The sequence below is a fragment of the Orycteropus afer genome, unplaced genomic scaffold (genome assembly GCF_000298275.1).
Source record: "Orycteropus afer afer isolate SDZICR_OR568_19922 unplaced genomic scaffold, OryAfe1.0 scaffold00015, whole genome shotgun sequence".
NCBI classification, from domain to species: Eukaryota; Metazoa; Chordata; class Mammalia; order Tubulidentata; family Orycteropodidae; genus Orycteropus; species Orycteropus afer.
Window position 1 is genome coordinate 20,599,462 of NW_006921602.1, and position 20,367 is coordinate 20,619,828.

Genomic DNA, 20,367 nt, shown 5'->3' on the forward strand with positions numbered 1-20,367 from the left:
TTTAAAAATACATAGGAGGATAATCACAGGACAGTCAATAAAAGAAAGCAGTGGAAACTGATTGTCCCTGAGAAGTCCCACGGAATCAGGACACAGAGAAGCATCGAAGTCTTGAATCCATAGAGAAAAGTAACTCCTTAGGTCTGGGCTCCCCCATAGCATCTGTGAGGCCCAAGGAAAGAGTACAAATGGAGGCTCAAACATCATATGTCTAATATTCTATGATTTTAAATTAAACTTATAAATTGTTAAATATAATGTTCTACTCTCCTACTTTGACAAATAGAGCTTTATGATGACAATTTTTAAAAATACGTAAAGCTATTTCAAGACTACTGAATTTAATTATCATTGTGTATGTCTTAGTGTTCTGCTGATGAGCCAGCAATGTTTGGGTAAGTAATAAAATGAAGATATATTGGCACAGTGGCTGCAACAACGGGCTCAAACATAGCAATTACTGTGAGGATGGCACAGAACCAGACGGTGTTTTGTTCTGTTGTATGTGGAGTCACTATCAGTCTGAACTGACTTGAGAGCACCCAACAATAACAACATGATTCATAAATTATACACTTATTCCATAAAATGTAGTTTTTGCCTTCATTTCATCAAAATTATTAATTATGTTATTATCCTCAAGATTTTTATATAATTTGATGATATTGACCTCATCTAAAGGTTCTTTAAAAAAGGAATTGTATTCAAAGTGTACAATTTTGAATGTATTTTCATCAGAAGTGTAAGTAAAATAAAAATAGAAACATTAAATTATTTCTCATAGTTTTTGTAAAACTTTTCTCAAAAAATCTATTGAAAATCAAAAGGCAAAATAGAAATTAAAATTAATGAGTTTCAAACTTAAATAAAACTACTTAAATATGTCACTTAATAAATTTTTAACAAACATAATTACATCTTATAATGTATTTTTATAAAAACAAAACTATCACATTTAATGCATGTTATACCTAAATATACATATATGCAAATGTCATAGAACTACAAATTCTTAAATAATTGCAAACTATTCTTAAGTTGGGAGCTCTGGTGGTGTAGCGCCTATGGCATTTGACTGCTAATCAGAAGGACTGGCAGTTCAAACCCACCAGCCACTCCTCGGAAGGAAGGTTGGGCAATCTACTTCCATAGTGATACCGCCTTGGAAACCCAAGGAGGGGTCGCTATGAGTCGGACATGTAGTACTGTTGTAAATATCATGTTAATTTATGACTACTTCAAGAACCACAAACTAGAACATCAAGGAAGCAAGAAAATGGACACTTGGCAGTCCTGGGAAATATTTCCATGTCTGAAGAATCTATTACATTCATGCTATCTGACAGGAAAGACTTTATGAGGTCATTCGTCTTTTCTTTCACCTCTGCACTTCCACTGCTGAAGTCCTCCCCACACTCTAATGATGACCATTGCTCAACATACAAATTTTCCCAGAATTTTAATGCTGTGTTTTGTTTTCAAGACACAGGGCAAGAGACAAGGAAATGTATTTCTTTGGAGCATGAACAGTGTTAATCATAAAAGCAGATATTTAGGAATACAGATAAATGCTGTACCATCACTGAGTGTTAGATCTGGAGTGAAAGTGGCACCCTTACATTCATTATTATTTTTTGTGTATTTATATCTATAGGGCCCTCTATAGCATGAGTACCAGGACAGACACCCCTCTTTCTCAGGTACTGTTTATATACTTCCCACTCCCAGTCCCCCTGAGCCACCAGACTCCACTTTCTTTTCTTCTGTTTCCCTGTGCCCCTTATTTCTACTGAGAGCGGCCTAAGGAAGAGTTACTCACATTGGCACTGATTTGCTGACAGTCAACAGGGTTAAGTAACTCTTGGTCATAAATAAGCATATTTGTTAAGTCAATTATGAAGACTTATGTCAATCAAATTATGAGTTCCTGAGCCGTGACCAATGTTAAGAGATTGTGCATATTAAACAAATAATTACTTGGAGTAGTTCATTTTTAATATTTGACAGATGCACATTTAGTATATAGCAAGAATATAGACACTTTGTATAATTCAAGGTAAAAAGGAGCTCTGATAGTACAGTGGTTAAAGCATTGGACTGCTAACCAAAAGGTTGGTGGTTTGAACCCAACGGCCACTCCAGCCATTCTCCACAGGAGAACGATGAGGTAGTGTGCTTCCATAAAGATTTACAGCTTTAGAAACTGTATGGGGCAGTTCGACTTTGTCCTATAGGGTCACTATGAGTTGGAATTGACTTGATGGCAGTGGGTTTGGGTTTTTGTTTTGTTTGTTTAATTCAAGGTAAGAAATGTAATCTTTTAATAATCCAAATGCTAGATTGAAAGTAAGGAGTGTAAAATGAAAAGCAAAACAAAGAAAAAAATTCAAAACCAAATTTATTTTGTTGTTGTTGTTGAGAATATACACAGCAAAAACACTAACTCAAGTTTCTACGTGTACAATTCAGGGACACTGATTACATTGTTCAAGTTGTGCCACCTTCTCACCTCCTTTTCTGAGTTGTTCCTCTCCTATTAGCATAATCTCACTGGTCTCTAAGGTTTCTATCTCATCTATCAAGCTGCTGTTGCCAGTCTGATCCCATGTAGATAGATCTTAAAAGAGAACAATGCTCAAGGCAGATTGTTTACTAGTTAAACTAAACTGTTGTCTGGTTTTAACAAGACCTCAGGGGATATTTGTGGTTTAAGATTTAAAGATTATCTTTAAAAAGTTTTTAATGCACTGATAGAGTAGCATGCGTGTGTCCTGACATACTCCTACCATCACACTGCAGACAGTGGTCCAAAGTCACTTGTTCAGCTCGTACTTTGATGTGGAAGATATCACAAGTGAATTCTGGTTGATTTCCTCACAGCCTTGCCACTTATACAAATAGTTTTTCAAGTGAACTTGAGTCCTCACCTACCTTTCCTAAAACTGGTGACTTTTTCATAACTACTAAAAATGACTGTTTCTTGATAGCCAGAAAATAGAAAAAGCTACAATTTTAATAACTAGGAAATATTGTGGAATTCATTCTAGATCTCTGAGCTATCTAAATTACAAATATAACTGATGGGATTAAAACAATTAGTTACCAACATGTCTGATATAAATTTGAATCTACGAAATGATATGAGTTGGTATGATTCTAAAGTTTATCATGTTGTTGTTGTTGTTGTTGTTATGTGCCGTTGAGTCGGCCCCGACTCATAGCAACCCCTCCTTGGGTTTCCAAGGCAGTATCACTACGGAAGTAGGATTGCCCAACCTTCCTTCCGAGGAGTGGCTGGTGGGTTTGAACCGCCAGCCGTCTGGTTAGCAGGCAAGTGTCTTAGCCACTATGCTACCAGAGCTCCTGAAAGTTTATCATAGTAAAGATTAATTTTTTTCATTGAATTTTATTGACTGAAGCATTATTATGAAAAATCTCAGATTAGGAAAACCTCAATATAAGGAAAACCTTATAATGACAATCCAAAATTACACATTTTTATACTGCAAAATGCCTTTGGATGTATGTTTTTTCTCTGAAAGAGCAGCTATCTTTGGACAACCTATTTATTTCCTATGTTAATAGACCCATAAAATTCCTTAAGCACAGTATAGAGTACAGAAACATTAAAATGGAAAGTTCAAGCTTTTTTACTTATATAAGACTCCTTCCTTTATTCATAGAAAAAAAGTTTAAGTCCTTTCAACTGGCAAACAGATGTTGCCCTAGTGCTGCCTTCATATTCATTAACCCATAATGATTCTATTAATTGAATATGTAAGTTTGGCTAATTAGATGTAAGACATTTCTTCAGATTTAAAGGGTAGTAATAAAAAATTTAAACTGCAACACCAGATCAAGCATTTAAGAGCTGATAAATGTGAACTGGAAAGTGCACGATTCCAATATGAATTAGTTAATTGCCTCTGTTAATTTAGGTGAAATACATTAGCAGAAAGGTCAATCCATTTGAGGCTTGATGTGTTTTTCAAATAGTAAATTAAAAATAGCAAATCAAAGAGCACTATAAAGTGGGAAGGCCTGGAATCCACTTTTCCAATCCAGAGGTTGTAGAGCGGACTCCTATAACCCCACAGAATGAACCTTCTGTGGGTTAACCAGTGGTTCTCAAACTAGGCTGTGCTTAACAGACACTAGGAAGCCTTGTCAAAAATAACAATGCCTTGACCCCCCACCTTAGAATAATTGGAATCTCTGGAGGTGGAGCCAGCAATTCACATTTTTAAAAAATTTCCCCAAATTATTCTAACAGGAGCCAAGGCTGTGTGGGGGGGGGGTGAGAATAAAGCAGCAGCAGCGGCAGCCCTGGTGGTGCAGGGGTTAAGCTCTTGGCTGCTAACCAGAAGATTGGTGGTGATTGGAACCCATCAGCCATCAGCAGGAGAAAGATGTGGCAGTCTGCTTCTGTAAAGATTACAGCCTTGGAAACCCTAGGGACAGTTCTACTCTGTCACTATAAGTCAGAATTGATTCGCAGCAATGGATAAGGTTGGAAAAATTGGACTATTCCATAAACATGAGACCATAAGCAGAAGTCCCTGAATGGAGCAGGTAACTCACTCAGTTGCTGACCAGAAGGTTAGCAGTTTGAGTTCCCTCAAAGATGCCTTGGAAGAAAGGCCAGGTGATGTACTTCCAAAAAAATCAGCCATTAATTATTCTATGTAGCACAGTTCCACTCTGACACACAAAGGCTTACCATGAGTTGGAATCAGCTTGATTGTAACTGGTACTAGTAAGCAGGAGTAAAGTGGCAACATCTGTCTATAGCAGCTATGTAAGTATTAGAGCCACGACTTAGTGTCATACTTAATGCTGTCCTTTCTTCCTACGTAGAGAAATAAACTACCCTTGGTGGCTTCTTCCGTTTCTCTTTTAGCTATGTCTGTGCCAAAGGATCTTATACTTGAGGTCACATAACTTGGATTTGGAAAGTGGGGTACAATCTCAGCTCCAAGCATTTGGAAGTCTCAGTTCCAAGCTCTTAGGAATTCCAATTTTACAAATAGTTAACTAGCTGGTTAAAAAAAAAAAAGTCAATGAAATTCTTTCTTGGATCATATTTTAGAAAATGTTATCTTTATCTCTTATGTCGCGTCCTCCTTGTTGTTTGGTGCTGCCAGGTCATCTCTGACACAGCACCTAGCAAAGTATGAGGCCTATATGGAAGGTACCAACAGAAATATTTGTGAGTTGGTTTTCTCCATTCTGAGGTTTTCTTCCACTGTGAATCTACACTGGAGATCCTGACTTCTTCCCTGTCTCATACGATCCTTTCACAACTGCAGTTATCATTATAACCTCGAAAGCAGAGATATGCTACACACTTCATTTGGGTTCTTCATAGACTCTCTATGCATCAATAAATAGCATGCAATGTGTGTTCAATGAATATTTGTTGAATTAGATTTATTTAGTTGATGTTGTTAGTAGGTGCTGATAAGTCAATTTTGACTCATAGAAACTCCATGTGACAGAGTAGAATTGCTGCATAAGGTTTTCTAGGCTGAAATCTTTATGAGAGCAGATCACTAGGTCTTTTTCCCATGGAGCTAGCTGCTGGGAGGGTTGGAACCACTAACTGAAAGCTGAGTGTTTAACCAGAGCTCTGTATTTGAGTTTCAGAAGGGATAAAATGTAGGTTTTGCAGCAGAAATCAAGGAGCAATAGATGCCCCGAAAGGAAGAATATGCCTGAAGAAAGATCCCCTCCTCTGTTGCTCAGTGCTGGGTGTCTACATTGAATAGCTGTGTTGTGCAGTGGTCCTGAATGTCTCCCATTTCTGCCACTATGGTTGCTGTGTGCTGTTGACTTGATTCTGACTCACAGCAACAGTCTTTCACAAATTGAATAGTATCATTAAAAAGAAGGAGGCTGGCATTCCCCTTGTGAAGTCATGACATCTACAGTGTTCTTTACCTTTTGAGTAGCCCATTTCAGAATGTGAAAGAGGGAAACAGTGATTGTTCACATAGCTTTGCTTTTGAATTAATATGACTATGGATTCCTGTCCAAATATCACCAAAGTTCATGTAAGAAGTCCTTATATAAACCCAAAGATCCTCTAGATTGAAAGGTTCTACAAAGACATAGGACTTGGCAAAAAGCTTACAATTAGAAATGAGAGTTCTAAGGTAATTAAAAGCAGTTTAGAGTCATGTGTTGAAGTGAGAAATTTGAAAGGTAGAAAGAAAAATACAAACTAAGTAACATGAAAGCAGGATAAAAAATTAGTTAGGTGCCAACCACTTATCTGGAAATAAAATCAGAAAATAAACAAATTCTAGAGTCTGCATATTAGTAACTCATCTTCATAAACCATGATAAAAATAATAATTTTAAAGTAACCAAACCCACTGCCATCAAGTTAATTCCAACTCATAGCAACCCTATAGGACAGAGTAGAACTGCCCCATTGTGTTTCCAAGGTTATAATCTTTATAGAAGCAGACTGCCTCATTGTTCTCCCATGGAGCAGCTAGCTGGTTTGAACCACCAACCTTTTGGTTAACAGCCGAATACTTTAACCACTGTGTCACCAGAGCACCTTATGATAAAAATAGATGCTTTAATTATAAGACTCACTCATGTGACTTGCTCTGTGATATTGTGTGTTCTAAGCACTACATAAATGGGACTGTAGGGTTCTAAGTACTACACTTTCTATGGTAAATTAAACTAATGAACATTATTGTTCATTCCTAAAAGTCAAAATGTCTTTTAATGAAAATCTTTCTCCTAAACTAACTTTAGTCTAAAATGTGTGTCTAAAAAAATCTCTAAGATTTTCCCCAAAAACTAATTCCAATTATAACTATAGCATCCCCAACAGATTTTTCACTAACATCAGACAAAAGTATTTGATCCAAGCATAGTGCCTAAGGCACTGGACTGCTAACCAGAAGGCTGGTGGTTCAAACCCACCAACCACTCCTCGGAAGGAAGATGGGGCAATCTACTTCCGTAGTGATACTGCCTCAGAAACCCAAGGAGGGGTCGCTATGAGTCGGTCCGACTCCACGGCACGTAACAACAACAACAACATTAGATTCTAAATGGCAATATTCACCTGTACCTACATGCCATCAACTGCAGAGGGAGCTAATGCCTTTTTCCTCAGGTCTTTTAGAAAAGATTGAGAAGCTGGAATTTTAATTCCTCTCTGTCTGTTGGGTGTTATTATCGACACCCCTGTACCCAGATTAAAGCCTCTAAGACGTAGGAGGTAAAATTGGGCTTTAAAAAAAAAAAAAAAAAAAATCTAATTCCCATCTGTCAAATTGTCTCCAGGGGTCCTCATGTGTTGGAAGTTATAGAGTAAAAGAAAAGAATTGTGTTTTGTATCAAAACAGGATTGTTGGAGTCATTACTAATTCCTACTCCATGCAATCACTAATACTCCTTGTCGTAGGGTATAGTGGCCACAGGCTACATCAGGGGATGAGGAACTGATTATGTAGAGAATTTTTATGGTTAATAAACACCACGATGTCAGCCTCCTTTCTTCTGGATGTTGGAAGGAACAGAATAATTAAATGAGCATTTACATGTCAAATAAAAATTTAATATTCACATTAAATAAAAATATAAGTGAATTTATTTTATAGACGTGCTCATAATGGAGCCAAGATACTTCATTAAGCGTTTCTGGATTAAAAAAATATGTAAGGCTCTTTATAAGCTTTTATTAATAAATTAAATACCATTTCTCTATAAATATACCTTGCATTAAGCTTTGCTGTTCTAGTTTTCAGGAAACATTTCAAATAAAGTAGCCAGGCATATCTCCTTTAAGATGCATGAAATCATTAGGAAACACTTATATCTGAAATATGCAGAGATCATTCAGCATACAATCTATGGGCCCTATTTTTTTTTAAATATTTCAAACAATGTGCCTCTTCCAAATCATTAGACTTAGAGACATTTAAGGAACTGATTCAATTAACCCAGAAGAGGTAAATGCTATAACATGTGATTTATTTTTGCAGATAGATTAAAATGCAAGGGTATCTGTTAGAAAAGGTGGGCTGTCATCATGGTTAGTAATGGGAACAGGAAGGCAATTACACAGGGCCACCTGAAGCTGAAATAGCCCCTGAACATCGGAGCTTGAAGTTCAAGTCGGACATTCAGTATTGTCAAAACCAAAAGTGTCCCTTTTGTTGAAAGAGGATTTTTTTTCGCTCTATTCTGTGTCCCTCCGTGATTTCTAAAGTGTTTCTCAATTTAACAAACACATTGCCGTTTTAACTATAAACTCAAAGGCTAAAGTCTTATGATTTCATGCCTTACCATCCACCTTCACATAAAATGATGTCTTAAAATTACAATTTTGCATTCTATTACTTAGGTGAGGAAATATGAGGCAAGAATTTATTTTTCTCCTCTCCAACTCCAGGATATTGGCTCCACCAGGCCTAATAAATTGTTTTCACAAGGAAATAAATAAAGCATGCTGTAGCTTATGTTCATTCCCTTGTGCTGGGAATTTTAAACAAGATGTATCCTAAACAATAAATAATTACAGATGGGGGTGGGTGGGAAAAGGAAACATTATAAGGGTGGGAAAAAAAATGTGTCTTAACCAAATCAGTGGAAAAGACCAAAATTCAAAATGTGAGAAACTCTAGAGATTGTTGCCTTCACCATTGTGAAATCTATGGAGGAAAAAGAGAAGAAAATAAAACAAAACAATGAAAGAAGAAAAGAGGCAGGAAGAATAAGAATGTGGGAAGAAATGTTAAGATAGCCTAAAAAGAAAGTAATAGCTCAGTAACCATATAAACAGAACAGAAACCAAGAAGATGTGCACTGAAAAAGTGTTACGATTCACTATTCTTTTCTGCTAAATGTGGTCCTCACCTTGAATTAAGGACTTGGACCAAAGATGGCTTCAATCATGAGTTGAAGATAGGGGGAAAATATTTTTTTTCAGAGGATAGTATCATGAAGAAAAAAATGTCTGAGAAATCTATGAATAGGAAATTTATAGTAAAAGATGGGAAAAGGCAAAACAAAACATAAGATTAGGAGGAGAGAATGTTCCTTAACCAGAGAGCATAAAACAGTTATTTCCACTTATGATGGAAGTAATAAGCAGTGCCATAGGCAACATGTTTATTCTTTTGCTCAACTTAATCAACAAAAATTCTCTTAAATAATTACTATGTGCTCCATACTGTTTCAGTAACTGAGGAAGGCACAAGAGAAATAGTCTCTGCTCTGATCACTGTACTGTCTAGTTGGAGAATGTCTCACACAAAACAAGGCATCCGAGAACAATTAAAGTGAACCTATCATTTTTCACCTAACTAGATCATTGAAAAATGTTTATGAGCAGAAATGAAGAGATCTTTTTTTTCTTGGAATGGAAGAGAAATTTTTTATTTGGTCTTTCTCACTGTGAAACAAATGCTAGCAATTTCATTGCAAAATGGTGATGAAATTAGAGTTTGCAAACAAGAGGAGGGTCAAGGGTAAACAACTCCATCTTACGTTTTTGCAGAATACAAGCAATAGTTTATAATTCATAATCATCTTTGCTGAGAATATTCATTTATCAATTCAATTCATGCAGGTTTCCCTTTTTCCTCTTCCACATTATCTTTTAATGGCTTCTCAATGCCTCATGAATTAAGCCTCAAGTCTTTTCCTTACAATATGGTGCTAACTATCTTCCCAGCCTCATCTTGTGTGCCTCTAGCCAAGTCTGATGTGCCCTAAAAAGTAGTCTCACATCTCTACACCTTTACTCTTGTGGACTCTTCTGCCAATTACTTCCTTCCCTCTCTTATTGAAGTCTCACCTGTCCTTTAAGGCCCAGTACAAATGTCAACTTCTCCAAAGAGCTGGCATTTTTGGTGGACCACCCAGATGATTTTGTTAATTGCTCTTTTGAGCCTTTTCCCACCCCCAACCCACAGCCTTTCATAGTTAGACACCACTCTGGAGTGGGTGTTGATGTACCACTTGCATGCTGACCTCTAGGAACCCACAGACTAGAAGAAGGCCTGTTGGAGCTAGGGAAACAAATTAGGGGGCAGCAAGATGAAAGTTCAACCTTGAAGAGAAGGGTTGTGAGTTCCGTGAAGGCAAGAACTGTCTGCCTATTTTGTAACCCAGCCTCTAGTGCTGTCCCTTGCAGTGGGAGGCACTCACAACGTTTGCAGAATTAGTTCACAGCCACCATTTCTTTCCTTTACTGGTAACTTCTCCCTCTTTAAGAAACCCTGAACACTTTCTTTTTATTTCTCAAATGTATCATCCATTGAGCTAGCCCTCTAAGGCTTTAATAAAAGTGTATCTCATAAATATACATTATTAAGATACAATATTTTGGCCACAGAGATTCCCTGTGAATCAAGACCCTTCAGCTGCCTAAGCTAAGGTCCATAGGTCCTCTATGAAAACAATTCCCACAGGTAATCTTGGATCTATTCTTTGGGTTCTGAGAAGATGGAACTTACCTGAGTAAATTTACATTAAAATTACTACTTTTTAGCATCCAACATCTGGCATTAAGCAGTTTGCACTACTGAAAGTACTTAAGGTAAGCTCTATTCAAGCTGACAATACCCAAGGAAATGAGATTCTAGGGGCTCTAAAATGGCATATAAGGCGAGAATCGAGGAAGGCGAACTGCGTGGAGGTTGGACCACATACTCTTTCCTTGAGCGAACAGTACAAGCAGTAACAGTAGGTCTATGTCAGGCCTACATCGGGAGCGAGGAGGGGACAGGACTCATAGAGGACTTTTTATGTGACCCTAGCCCAAAGCCCACTCTGGAATGGGTGTCTTTGGCTTCTTGATCTACCACTCACATGCTGACCTCTAGGGACTCACAGACAGAAGAGCTGTTGGAAATAGGGAAACAAATCAGGGGGCAAAGAGATGGAAGCTCAACCATGAACAGACAGTTAAACGAAGAGTCTCTAAGATCTAGCGGGATGATAGCTGTTAGCTGAAATAACAGAAAACGAAACAAATGTGTGTGCGCCCGCGCACCTTAAGGGGAGGAGAGGGCTGGAAGGTGGGCTTCAAGACTAACGGGCTCAAACTCCAAAGGAGTTAAGGACGAAGGTCCACTCCTGGTGGCTGTAGCCCAGGTCGCCCGGGGCGGTCACGGCCAGCAGAGGGCAGCACCTCGGCGGGAGAAGCCGGACTAAGGCCGCGCGACGTCGACTGGCTCGCAAGGGATTCTCATTTTGTGTAGAGCAAGACTCGCACCCACGATTAGCCCTCTCCGACTCGCCAGTCGCGGCGTGCCAAGGGCCACGTTGTGGAGAGTGTGTTGTGGGTGTATGGGGGAGGCGGTCGCCGCAGAGAGTACTGTGCTCCTGCCCCGGGGAGGAAAGCAGAGGGCCCCTCCCGAGTTCCCGGGAGAGAAGTGGAGCTGGGGCTCGGCGGACCCCGGGGCGGGTAGGAGGGGATCTCCCGTACCCCGCAGTAGCGTCCCCGCCCCATCCTCTGCTGGGCCCGCTAGGCGCCCCAGGAGCATCGCGGAAGGCGCGGCCTCGCCGCCCTCCTCTCGGCCTTCTCCCGCCCACACTGCGCGTCCCGCTCCCCTCTGCTACTCAGTGCCCTGCCGCTGGGCCCCTCGCGAGGCTGGGCCCACTCCGCTTCCGGGGGCCACGACCCCCGCCCGTTTTCGGCCAGAGTGCGCCTCCCGCCGGGCGCTAACGGCACCGGAGCTACGACGAGGACCAGTTCGCCGAGCCCCACGCGACCGCGGCGCAGGTTCCCGCTCCAGCCGTCGGAGAGCAGAGATAGCGGTGGCGAGGGCATGGGCCGCTCCTTCCGACTGGGGGTCGCCAGGCCGACTTGACCGTGGGCGCAGAGCGTCGGGCTTGCGCGGCGCGAGCAGTGGGCTTTATGTAAATCGGGGCCGCGCCCGAGCGCCCTAGGTAGGATGGACCAGCCCCCCGCGCCTCGGCCCTCACGTCCAATAAGAAGAGCCCCAGCTTGACACCTGCCTATATACAGGCGAGCGCGCCCCCGGCCCGCGGACCGCGCGCACAGCCCGCAGAGCCCCCACGCCGCGGGCCAGCGAGACCTCGGCCGGCTAAGATGACTTCCAGTAAGATCGAGATGCCCGGCGAGGTGAAGGCCGACCCCACCACCCTAATGGCCTCCTTGCACCTTTTGCCGTCGCCCATGCCTAACCTTGAAATCAAATATACCAAGGTAAGTGGCAAGCGAGTGCCCGCCGTCCACGGAGACTTTCTAGAACCTTCTTTCCTCCCTCTGATCCTTTTAGGGGTTCAGGGCGGTGTGACAGGGGAATCCCGGGCCGGGTCTCCGGCCAGCCTGATCTCTTCGCGCGGCACAGGGACTCCCTGCCATCGGGTGTGCGCCTTTTGCCATCCTACTAGGATCTTGGGACGCCTTGGGGACATGCCCCAACCTGAAGCGCAGCGCTAAGGGGTCGCCGTCAGTGGCTCCCTTCCCAAACGTTATCTGCTACTGGTTTCCGGTTTGTTTTTCCGGGACTCCACTGCAACCGAGAAGGCGTCGGAACCGCATTGACTCCTCTGAAGTTTCCCCCGCCGAGTTGGCCTCGCAGCCTCGGGCGTCTCTCCTAGGTCCTCTAGCTTCGGAGGCCGTTCGGCTGCTTGTCCAGGTCGGGTCCTCTGACAGCAGGACCGTGCTGGGAGAGGGGGGCGGGATGCTTTTCCGTAGGAAATTGTCAAGCCACCCTGAGGAAGTCTGGTTGGTTTTACAAATTTAATGGAAACCTAGATGATAATTACAGTAGATCCAATATCAGCATTTCATTTGAATTTTGTAGCCAGTGGCAGTTTCCCTGGAAAGCTTGAAGTCTTTACATTTTTGCAAATTAACGGGTTCGCTTTTGGATTGGAAAAAAAATGTTTGTAACGAATTCTGACATTTGGGTTTGCCAAGCCAGATTTCTTTTTGATATACCACATAAAAATGAATGTAGGCTCGCTATCCAGTATAAGTGGAATTTACTTCCCTTCTACATATTGGACATAGAAAAAATTGTTACACACATGGGGGGATTGCAACATTTTGGGGGGTAGGTGAGCTTTAAAGTCACGTTTTGGGGGGTTAATTTTACAGTTCTCGTTTGATTTCTATTACTCTCGTTCGATTTCTGCCCCAAAATTCTCCGAATTAAACACATACGCGCACACATAATATGGTTAAAGTTGTTTTCCATCATGCTTATTACAAGATAAAAGGAATTTTGTACAGGAGTAAATTATATTTAAAACAAACAACATTAGAATATTGAAGCTTTGCTTTCACTGAGTTTTAGGGTACAAATCAAAGTGATTCAAATTGGCGATTTAGACGGACTTGATGTACCTGTTAGCTTTTTTAGATGGTGTGACAAATTTTTGAAAGCTTTTTTAATGAGACATCGTTAATGGTTACAGCCATTTAAACGTTGTTTGCATAACAATAGTGCCAATGTGTGGCAAAACTCTGGGTTTAGGAACGAGCAAAAAAAAAAAAAAAACAAGTAGCATAAGTTTTGTTTTATGAAGGTCCCTAACCTCGCTTTAAAATTTTTAAGATGCAATATGAGTATGTAAGAGGGGACCTAACCCTCAGGTTTGGGGTGCTTTGGGACGGTTTGATTTTAGTCTTACGTTTGATCAAATTTTCCTAACAGCTCCTGAAAGAAGTTTTAAATATGCAATAGTAGGTATCTTTCTTGGAATTTAATTTGGAAGTGCCTTTAGTTCTCTTTTTCTCTGACTGCCCCCTTTCTCTTTTCTCTCTTGTTCTTCCCCAGTAGGAAAGACAACTGATTTATAGCTAATTGGAGTCTTTAATGTGGAGTCTTTCAGCTCCAGGAAGACTTTTATCTAGTATCTACTTTCCCACTTATTACAAAGGAAAACAATCAGAAATGAAATAATGGATTGTAATTTGATTCTTTAATTTGTGGGGAGGAGGTACCTTATATTTGGCTTGACAAACAACCCTCATAAACACTGAGTAACGCTAATCTAAAGGTGAGCTGTTGCCACAAAAACTTGTAAAATCAAGTATCTGTGAATATTCCCAGCAGTTTTCCTCCTCTACTCTTTAGTGAGACTTCTAAATTTTCTCAGACAAGTAATTTTTTGACTTGAAGAGCAGAAGCTACTCTTTTGATAGCCAGACATAATGGTTAATGATTTTTTGCTTAAAAGCAAAATAAGATTAATGGAAAGCTTTAAAAAATTCACTTATGATTAGAAGTGAGGGCAATTATTTTAGCAGTTTCAAACAAACGTGAACAAAGTGGAATAGACAGCTAATCCTCTACAACAGTGATACCATATTCATTAGGAATTTTTATAAGGGTATTGGCTGAAAAATTATTCTGCTTTAGGGCCTGCTGACTAAAATGAAGCACAGTGTTTGTGTCAGAAAACGGTACTGTAATTTAAATATAGATGGGTCTTTAGTGAATCATTTTTATTTAGTTAAATGAATATATCTTTAGTGAGGAATACTATAATATGATTTTCCTTTACAGTTTTTCAGTATGATTTTGGGGCCACTGTAAAATCAGTACTTACAAATAAATGATCAGATTATGAGAATTTCAAGCAGCGTGGACTTAGAATAATTTGCACTTGCAATCTTGTATTTGTGTTTTTCCACCATCCTCCTTTTTGTAAAAGAGTTTTACTTTTTTTTTTTTTTTTTTTTAAAGAAAGAGGAAACGGGAGATCATCAGAAATACAAGTTAGTGTCTTTGCCTGCTAAAGATCTTGGGAAAAATGCTCCCGAATTAAAGTTCAGTCCTCAAGGATGCTAAAAGGGCTAAACTGTCGTTATATATTTTTTTTTCAGACAGTCTTTAAAGTAAGTATCTTTCTGAACTTCCAATGCCGTCTTTTTCTTCAATTTTATTTTCTTTACAGCAAGCTAGACCTCAGGTTTTTAGAAAATGATTCCTTATTAAGGATTATGCAAAAGGACTGTGTTAGTCAAGAAGGAGTGATAATAACTCCACCTACATTAAACAGTGAAAGGATCAATTTTGGGGCCAGGAGAAAATGTACTCCTTACTTGTATCCTAAGAAGACTGCCCAACAGCTTGCATGGGATTCTAGCTGCTTTTTTATTAAGTAAAGTTTTTCTAAGTTATTTCTGTTCTGTCAGTATGATTTTTAGAATTTTGTAAAACTGAACATACAGTAGATACTGTATATCTCAAAAACCCACTGAGTTAAGGTGATTCAACTCATAGTGACCCTATAGGACAGAGTAGACCTTGCCTCATAGGGTTTCCAAGGCTGTAAATCTTTAGGGAAGCAGACTGTCACATCTTTGTCCCACGGAAAAGCTGGTTCCAGTGATCTTTAGGTTAGCAGCTGAGCACTTTAACCACTGTGCCACCAGGTTCCCTTAGGGATACCGGGCTTTCTCATTGTAAATTCAAGGCTAAACACTTTAGAATAGCCCTTCCAGATTCCCAGAAAGTCTTTGGAAACTTGCTGTCTTTATCTCACCTCTGCTTTCTCCATTGCTGTAACCTCTACTGGTTCTTTTGGTCTCCCCCGCCCAACCCCGCCTGCCTCCCCTACACACACATAAGCATTTTGAGCTCTGTGTAATGATTTTTTTTTTCAGTAAGAGTTTATACTCATAACGAGAGTCATTTAAAGAGTTGTTTTCATGTGGCATCTGATAGTGTGGAGATCTGGAACATTTATTGAATACTGACTTACTAAACCAGAAGAGGGGAGCTCTGGTAGCATAGTTCCTAAGGCACTTGACTGCTAACCAGAAGGCTGGTGGTCCAAACCCATCAGCCACTCCTCGGAAGGAAGATGGGCAATCTACTTCCGTAATGATACTGCCTCAGAAACCCAAGGAGGGGTCGCTATGAGTCAGGGCCAACTCGGCGGCACATAACAACAACAACAACAAACCAGAAGAGAGAAAATAAAAAGCAATCAATTGGAAAATCAAAACTAATGTGCTTTGAGTGCCTACTATCTATTCTTTTATTTATTCATTTAACAAGCTTACTGAACATCTACTATTTTCTGAGGTCAATTTTAATTCAGTCCGAAGGATATGTGAGTAGCCATGTTCCTAACAACAGTATTTTCTACTTTTCTACCTGTGCAAGCATCTGCCTTCTAGATTTAACATCTTATTAAGAAGACTTTTTTTTTGGCCCAGAATTGGCTGTCAGTAAGAACAGGGGTAGTTTGGTCAATCTATGTGATAAAGATAATGATAGTAATACTTAAAATGCTAGTTATATTTAATTTTTGTTGTTGCACCTTATGGTGTACCCAGCACATTCATATACATCTTATTTGATCCTTGCCAAAGCCTTTGGAGGACAGAGAGTAGGAAGAAGTAGGAATAATTGATAAGGAAGATCTTGGCCTTGACTTTTAAAAGTTGATACTGCTGATGGATTTGTTCACCTTATTCTTTCTTAAGTCTATTACATAAAGCTTTTTATTTTTTTGAGAGTTTAAATCTTTATTTTTTTGTGTTGCTTCTATTGCAAACATGAAGAGCATATGAACTCTTAAGAATGGGAGCTACTCCCATCTGACTTTTGATTCCCTGACTTTAAATGATTGATTTTGATGTTGCCATGAGTTTTTATTAGGTCTCAGTCAAGATTTTCCCCTATCCCAAGAAATCACTTCTAAGAAGGTAGATATGAGCCTGTTGTTATTTGCCGTCGAGTTGGCCCCAACTCATAGCTACCCCTCCTTGGGTTTCCGAGGCAGTATCACTACGGAAGTAGGATTGCCCAACCTTCCTTCCGAGGAGTGGCTGGTGGGTTTGAACTGCCAGCCTTCTGGTTAGCAGTCAAGTGCCTTAGGCACTATGCTACCAGATATGAGCCTAGTAACTTCCAATTCCAAACTTCTCCTCAGGATTGTCTGTTTTCATCATAAATTGGCAGTCAAGTTGCATATTTATTCGGGTTTTTTTTTAACACGTTTATAACTGTATAGCTTTTGGACATTAGTATAATGTTTTTATTATCTCCATTTAGCCCCAGGGAAGCTAAACAACTTCATCATAGGACTTGAATTAGATCATTCTCCTAGGGTCCTACCCTAATGCAGTGCTTTCTACTATACCTAATTAAGTTACCATTTAGAATCACTGTTTGCTGTACTTCTGTCCTTTATTTCTATAAAATGATAAATGATAATTTTACATTTTAGAGTAGTAGATTCTCTGAGTATTTTTTAAGTATTATTATCGTTACCACATAGATTGTAATATGTACAATAGGTTTAATGTTTAATATTAATAGATAGACTAAAGTACCACTGTTCTTACGGGACAACCAGTTTTGGGCCAAAAAAAAAATGGTTTTGTAAATAAAATCTTATCAAAACATAGCCACATCCATTTGGTTACATGTTGTCTCTGGCTGCATTAGAGCTATAACAGCAGAGCTGAATAGTTGTAACAGAGACCATATGACTCACATTTATGAATTATTTTTAAGCCTTTATCATAAAGAAAGATTGGGAAGTTAAAATAGACCTTTATTCAAATCCTGTTCAGACATGTACTTATTAGCTATGTGAGCAATTAACATATATTTAACACATGATGCTAGATAACATGCCAGATCCTGGGTATTCCCTAGTAATCAAGATTTATATGCTGTCCTCCTTCATGGAGTTTCTTCACTGAATTTCAATTTCTTCCTCTGTTAAAATTGAGATAATAGTACTTATTTTATGAGGTTGTTTCCAGTACTAAATGGAAAAGTGTGCGAAAGTAAATGGAATGTAATGAAAATCAAACCAAAAATACAAATGTCCTGCCATTAAGTTGATTCAGACTCATTTCAACCCGGCAAGACAGAGTAGATCTACCCTATAAGGTTTCCAAGGCTGTAAATCTTTACAGGAGCAGACTGCTACATCTTTGTCTTACAGAGCAGCTGGTGGGTTCAAACCAGTCATCAGGCTAGTGCTTGACCACTGCACCACCAGGGCTCTTTTATAATGACAGTCACTCGATCGTAATTCCATTTCCTTTTCTCAAAATGATGTTTATATTATTATTATAATTGTATTTGTAGTTGCAAATTAATAGGGGCCCATTTTAAGATTAAATTGCATAATCAATAAAATTTTATACAACAGGCCATTGTTTACTATTTTAGTTACTCTTAAAATTACACTGTATAGCTAGTGTAAGCTAGATGCTTACACTGACTTTTCACTAAATAGTCCCTTCCAGGGTCTTGTCTTTACTAAAAAGTCACTAAATCAGGTAATTTTCCACCCAAAAGTTTAATAATCAAATTAGATATCTGGCACTTGTGTAGAAATTCAACATTAATATGCCTCAATATACCCAACTAGCTGAGCCTAACCATTAGGTTGCAAACAACCATTTTTAATGTTTTAAGTAGTTTGGACAAAGCTGTTACCAAGCCATTGTATAAATCTGAGAAGTATGGCAGTGTATGAGGACATTCTCAGAAAGTAAATACCTTTTGACAGTGGGAGGTGTCTTGGATCATATAACTTAAAACTGAAGGAATTTTCACTGGGCCTGACTACCCAAGACAACATGGGCAATTTTGGATATACTTCCTGGAAGGTAAAAGTACAAGGCAATGACTATTTTGGAAGCCCTTGTAGTTTTTTCTTAATGTCTTTATTAACTGTGACAGGTCATTTGGAAGCCATTCATTCCCCTCAAACATTAAACCTATTGTACATAGAGGGGATTGTCACGTCGCCTTGGTTAATTTTTAATTTCTTTTTCAGACACATCTTTGAGCTCTGTTTCATTTTACCTTTCAGATATATGAGATTATCCGAATTGAGAATATTTTTCTTTTAACTCTAGCATTTCTCAGCTGCTTGGTTATATTGTCTTTAAGATGAGATTATGTTTAAATTGTTTCTCTTCAAAATCTTAACTTTTAAGAGCTTATTTACACTAAGTCTCTGTTGTGTCACATGATTTGAAAACACCTCCAGCCTTTGAAAATTCCCAGTTGGAGTAATAATTGGGTGATTTCAACAACTCTTCCCTGGGGCTACACATGGAGGTTTATTGACCTCTGTAGCATGTGCTTAAAAATTAGGATGTATGTGAGTGAACATTCTAATTTTTATTACAGAAGAAAGACGTCCTTTTACTCTGGTTTAGCTCTGTTACCTCCTGAAGTAGTTACCTGTTCTATTTCCTTTCCTGATCTAAGTCTGACCTTTGGAGAGCCAAAGTACTAGTTTCTTTATTCCTTGGTCTCTGGAAAGATAAAACCTATTTTCTGGGTGAAACTGAAAACACTTGTTTGTTCTCTATGAGGAATTTAGACTATGAGGGTAGCAAACACCTTTCCAATCTAGATAAAAAAGGGTAGGAAAATTTTTTCAAAATAATTAAAAGATTGTTTTTAAATACTTTCTCATACGTTATTTTTGTTATTCCAGCCAAAGCCTTCTGACTTCAAATCCAATGATGCTTAGGTTTTTGCCCTGCATCATTTCTAGGGGTTTCTTAAAAAAATTAATTGAGTCAGAAAGTCATTTCACCAAAGAAGATATACAGATGGCCAACAAGTACATGGAAAGATGCTCAACATCATCAGTCATTAGGAAAATGAAAATAAAAACCACAATGAAGTACCACTTCAATTCTACTAGTATGGCTATTATCAGAAAAATGTAAAATAGTTGATGTTAGCAAGGATGTGGAGAAATTGGAACGCTCATCCGTTGCTGGTGGGATTGTAAAATGATGCAGCCACTGTGGAAAACAGTTTGGTGGTTCATCAAAAGGTTAAACATGGAATTACCGTGTTGTTGTTGTTATGTGCCATCAAGTCGGACCTGACTCATAGCGACCCCTCCTTGGGTTTCTGAGACAATGTCACTACAGAAGTAGATTGCCCCATCTTCCTTCCCAGGAGTGGCTGGTGGGTTTGAACCGCCAACCTCCTGGTTAGCAGTCAAGTGTGCCTTAGGTACTACTCCACCAGAGCTCCCATGGAATTACCATATGACCCAGCAATTTTACTCTTTGGTATATACCCAAAGAATTAAAAGCAGGAATGCAAACAGACTGCCCAGCAGTGTTCTTTGCAGCACTATTCACAATAGCCAAAAGATAGAAACAACCTAAATGTTCATCTACAGATAACGGGTAAACAAAATGTGCTCTGTACATACAATGGAATACTCAACATAAAAAAAAATGGAGTCTTGATACATGCTACAACATGGATGAACCTTGGTAGGTGATTCCTACCACATTGTAATGAGTGAAATACATCATTCACAAAAGGGCATGTTGTGTAATCTTATATGAATATATAGGATAGGCAATGTGTAAAGAGGAGGGTATGGTAGTGGTTA

At 39.2% G+C, this 20,367-nt stretch overlaps 1 protein-coding gene across 1 annotated transcript in view; it reads left to right on the forward strand.

Annotated features, from left to right (window-relative positions):
* Nucleotides 1-12,091: 12,091 nt before the first annotated feature.
* ALDH1A2 (aldehyde dehydrogenase 1 family member A2) overlaps nucleotides 12,092-20,367 on the forward strand; it is a 164,933-nt gene continuing 156,657 nt past the window's right edge. The window contains exon 1 of the mRNA XM_007958479.2: nucleotides 12,092-12,208. Within this exon, the coding sequence (XP_007956670.1) occupies nucleotides 12,092-12,208 (117 nt within the window). The remainder of the gene's footprint in view (nucleotides 12,209-20,367) is intronic.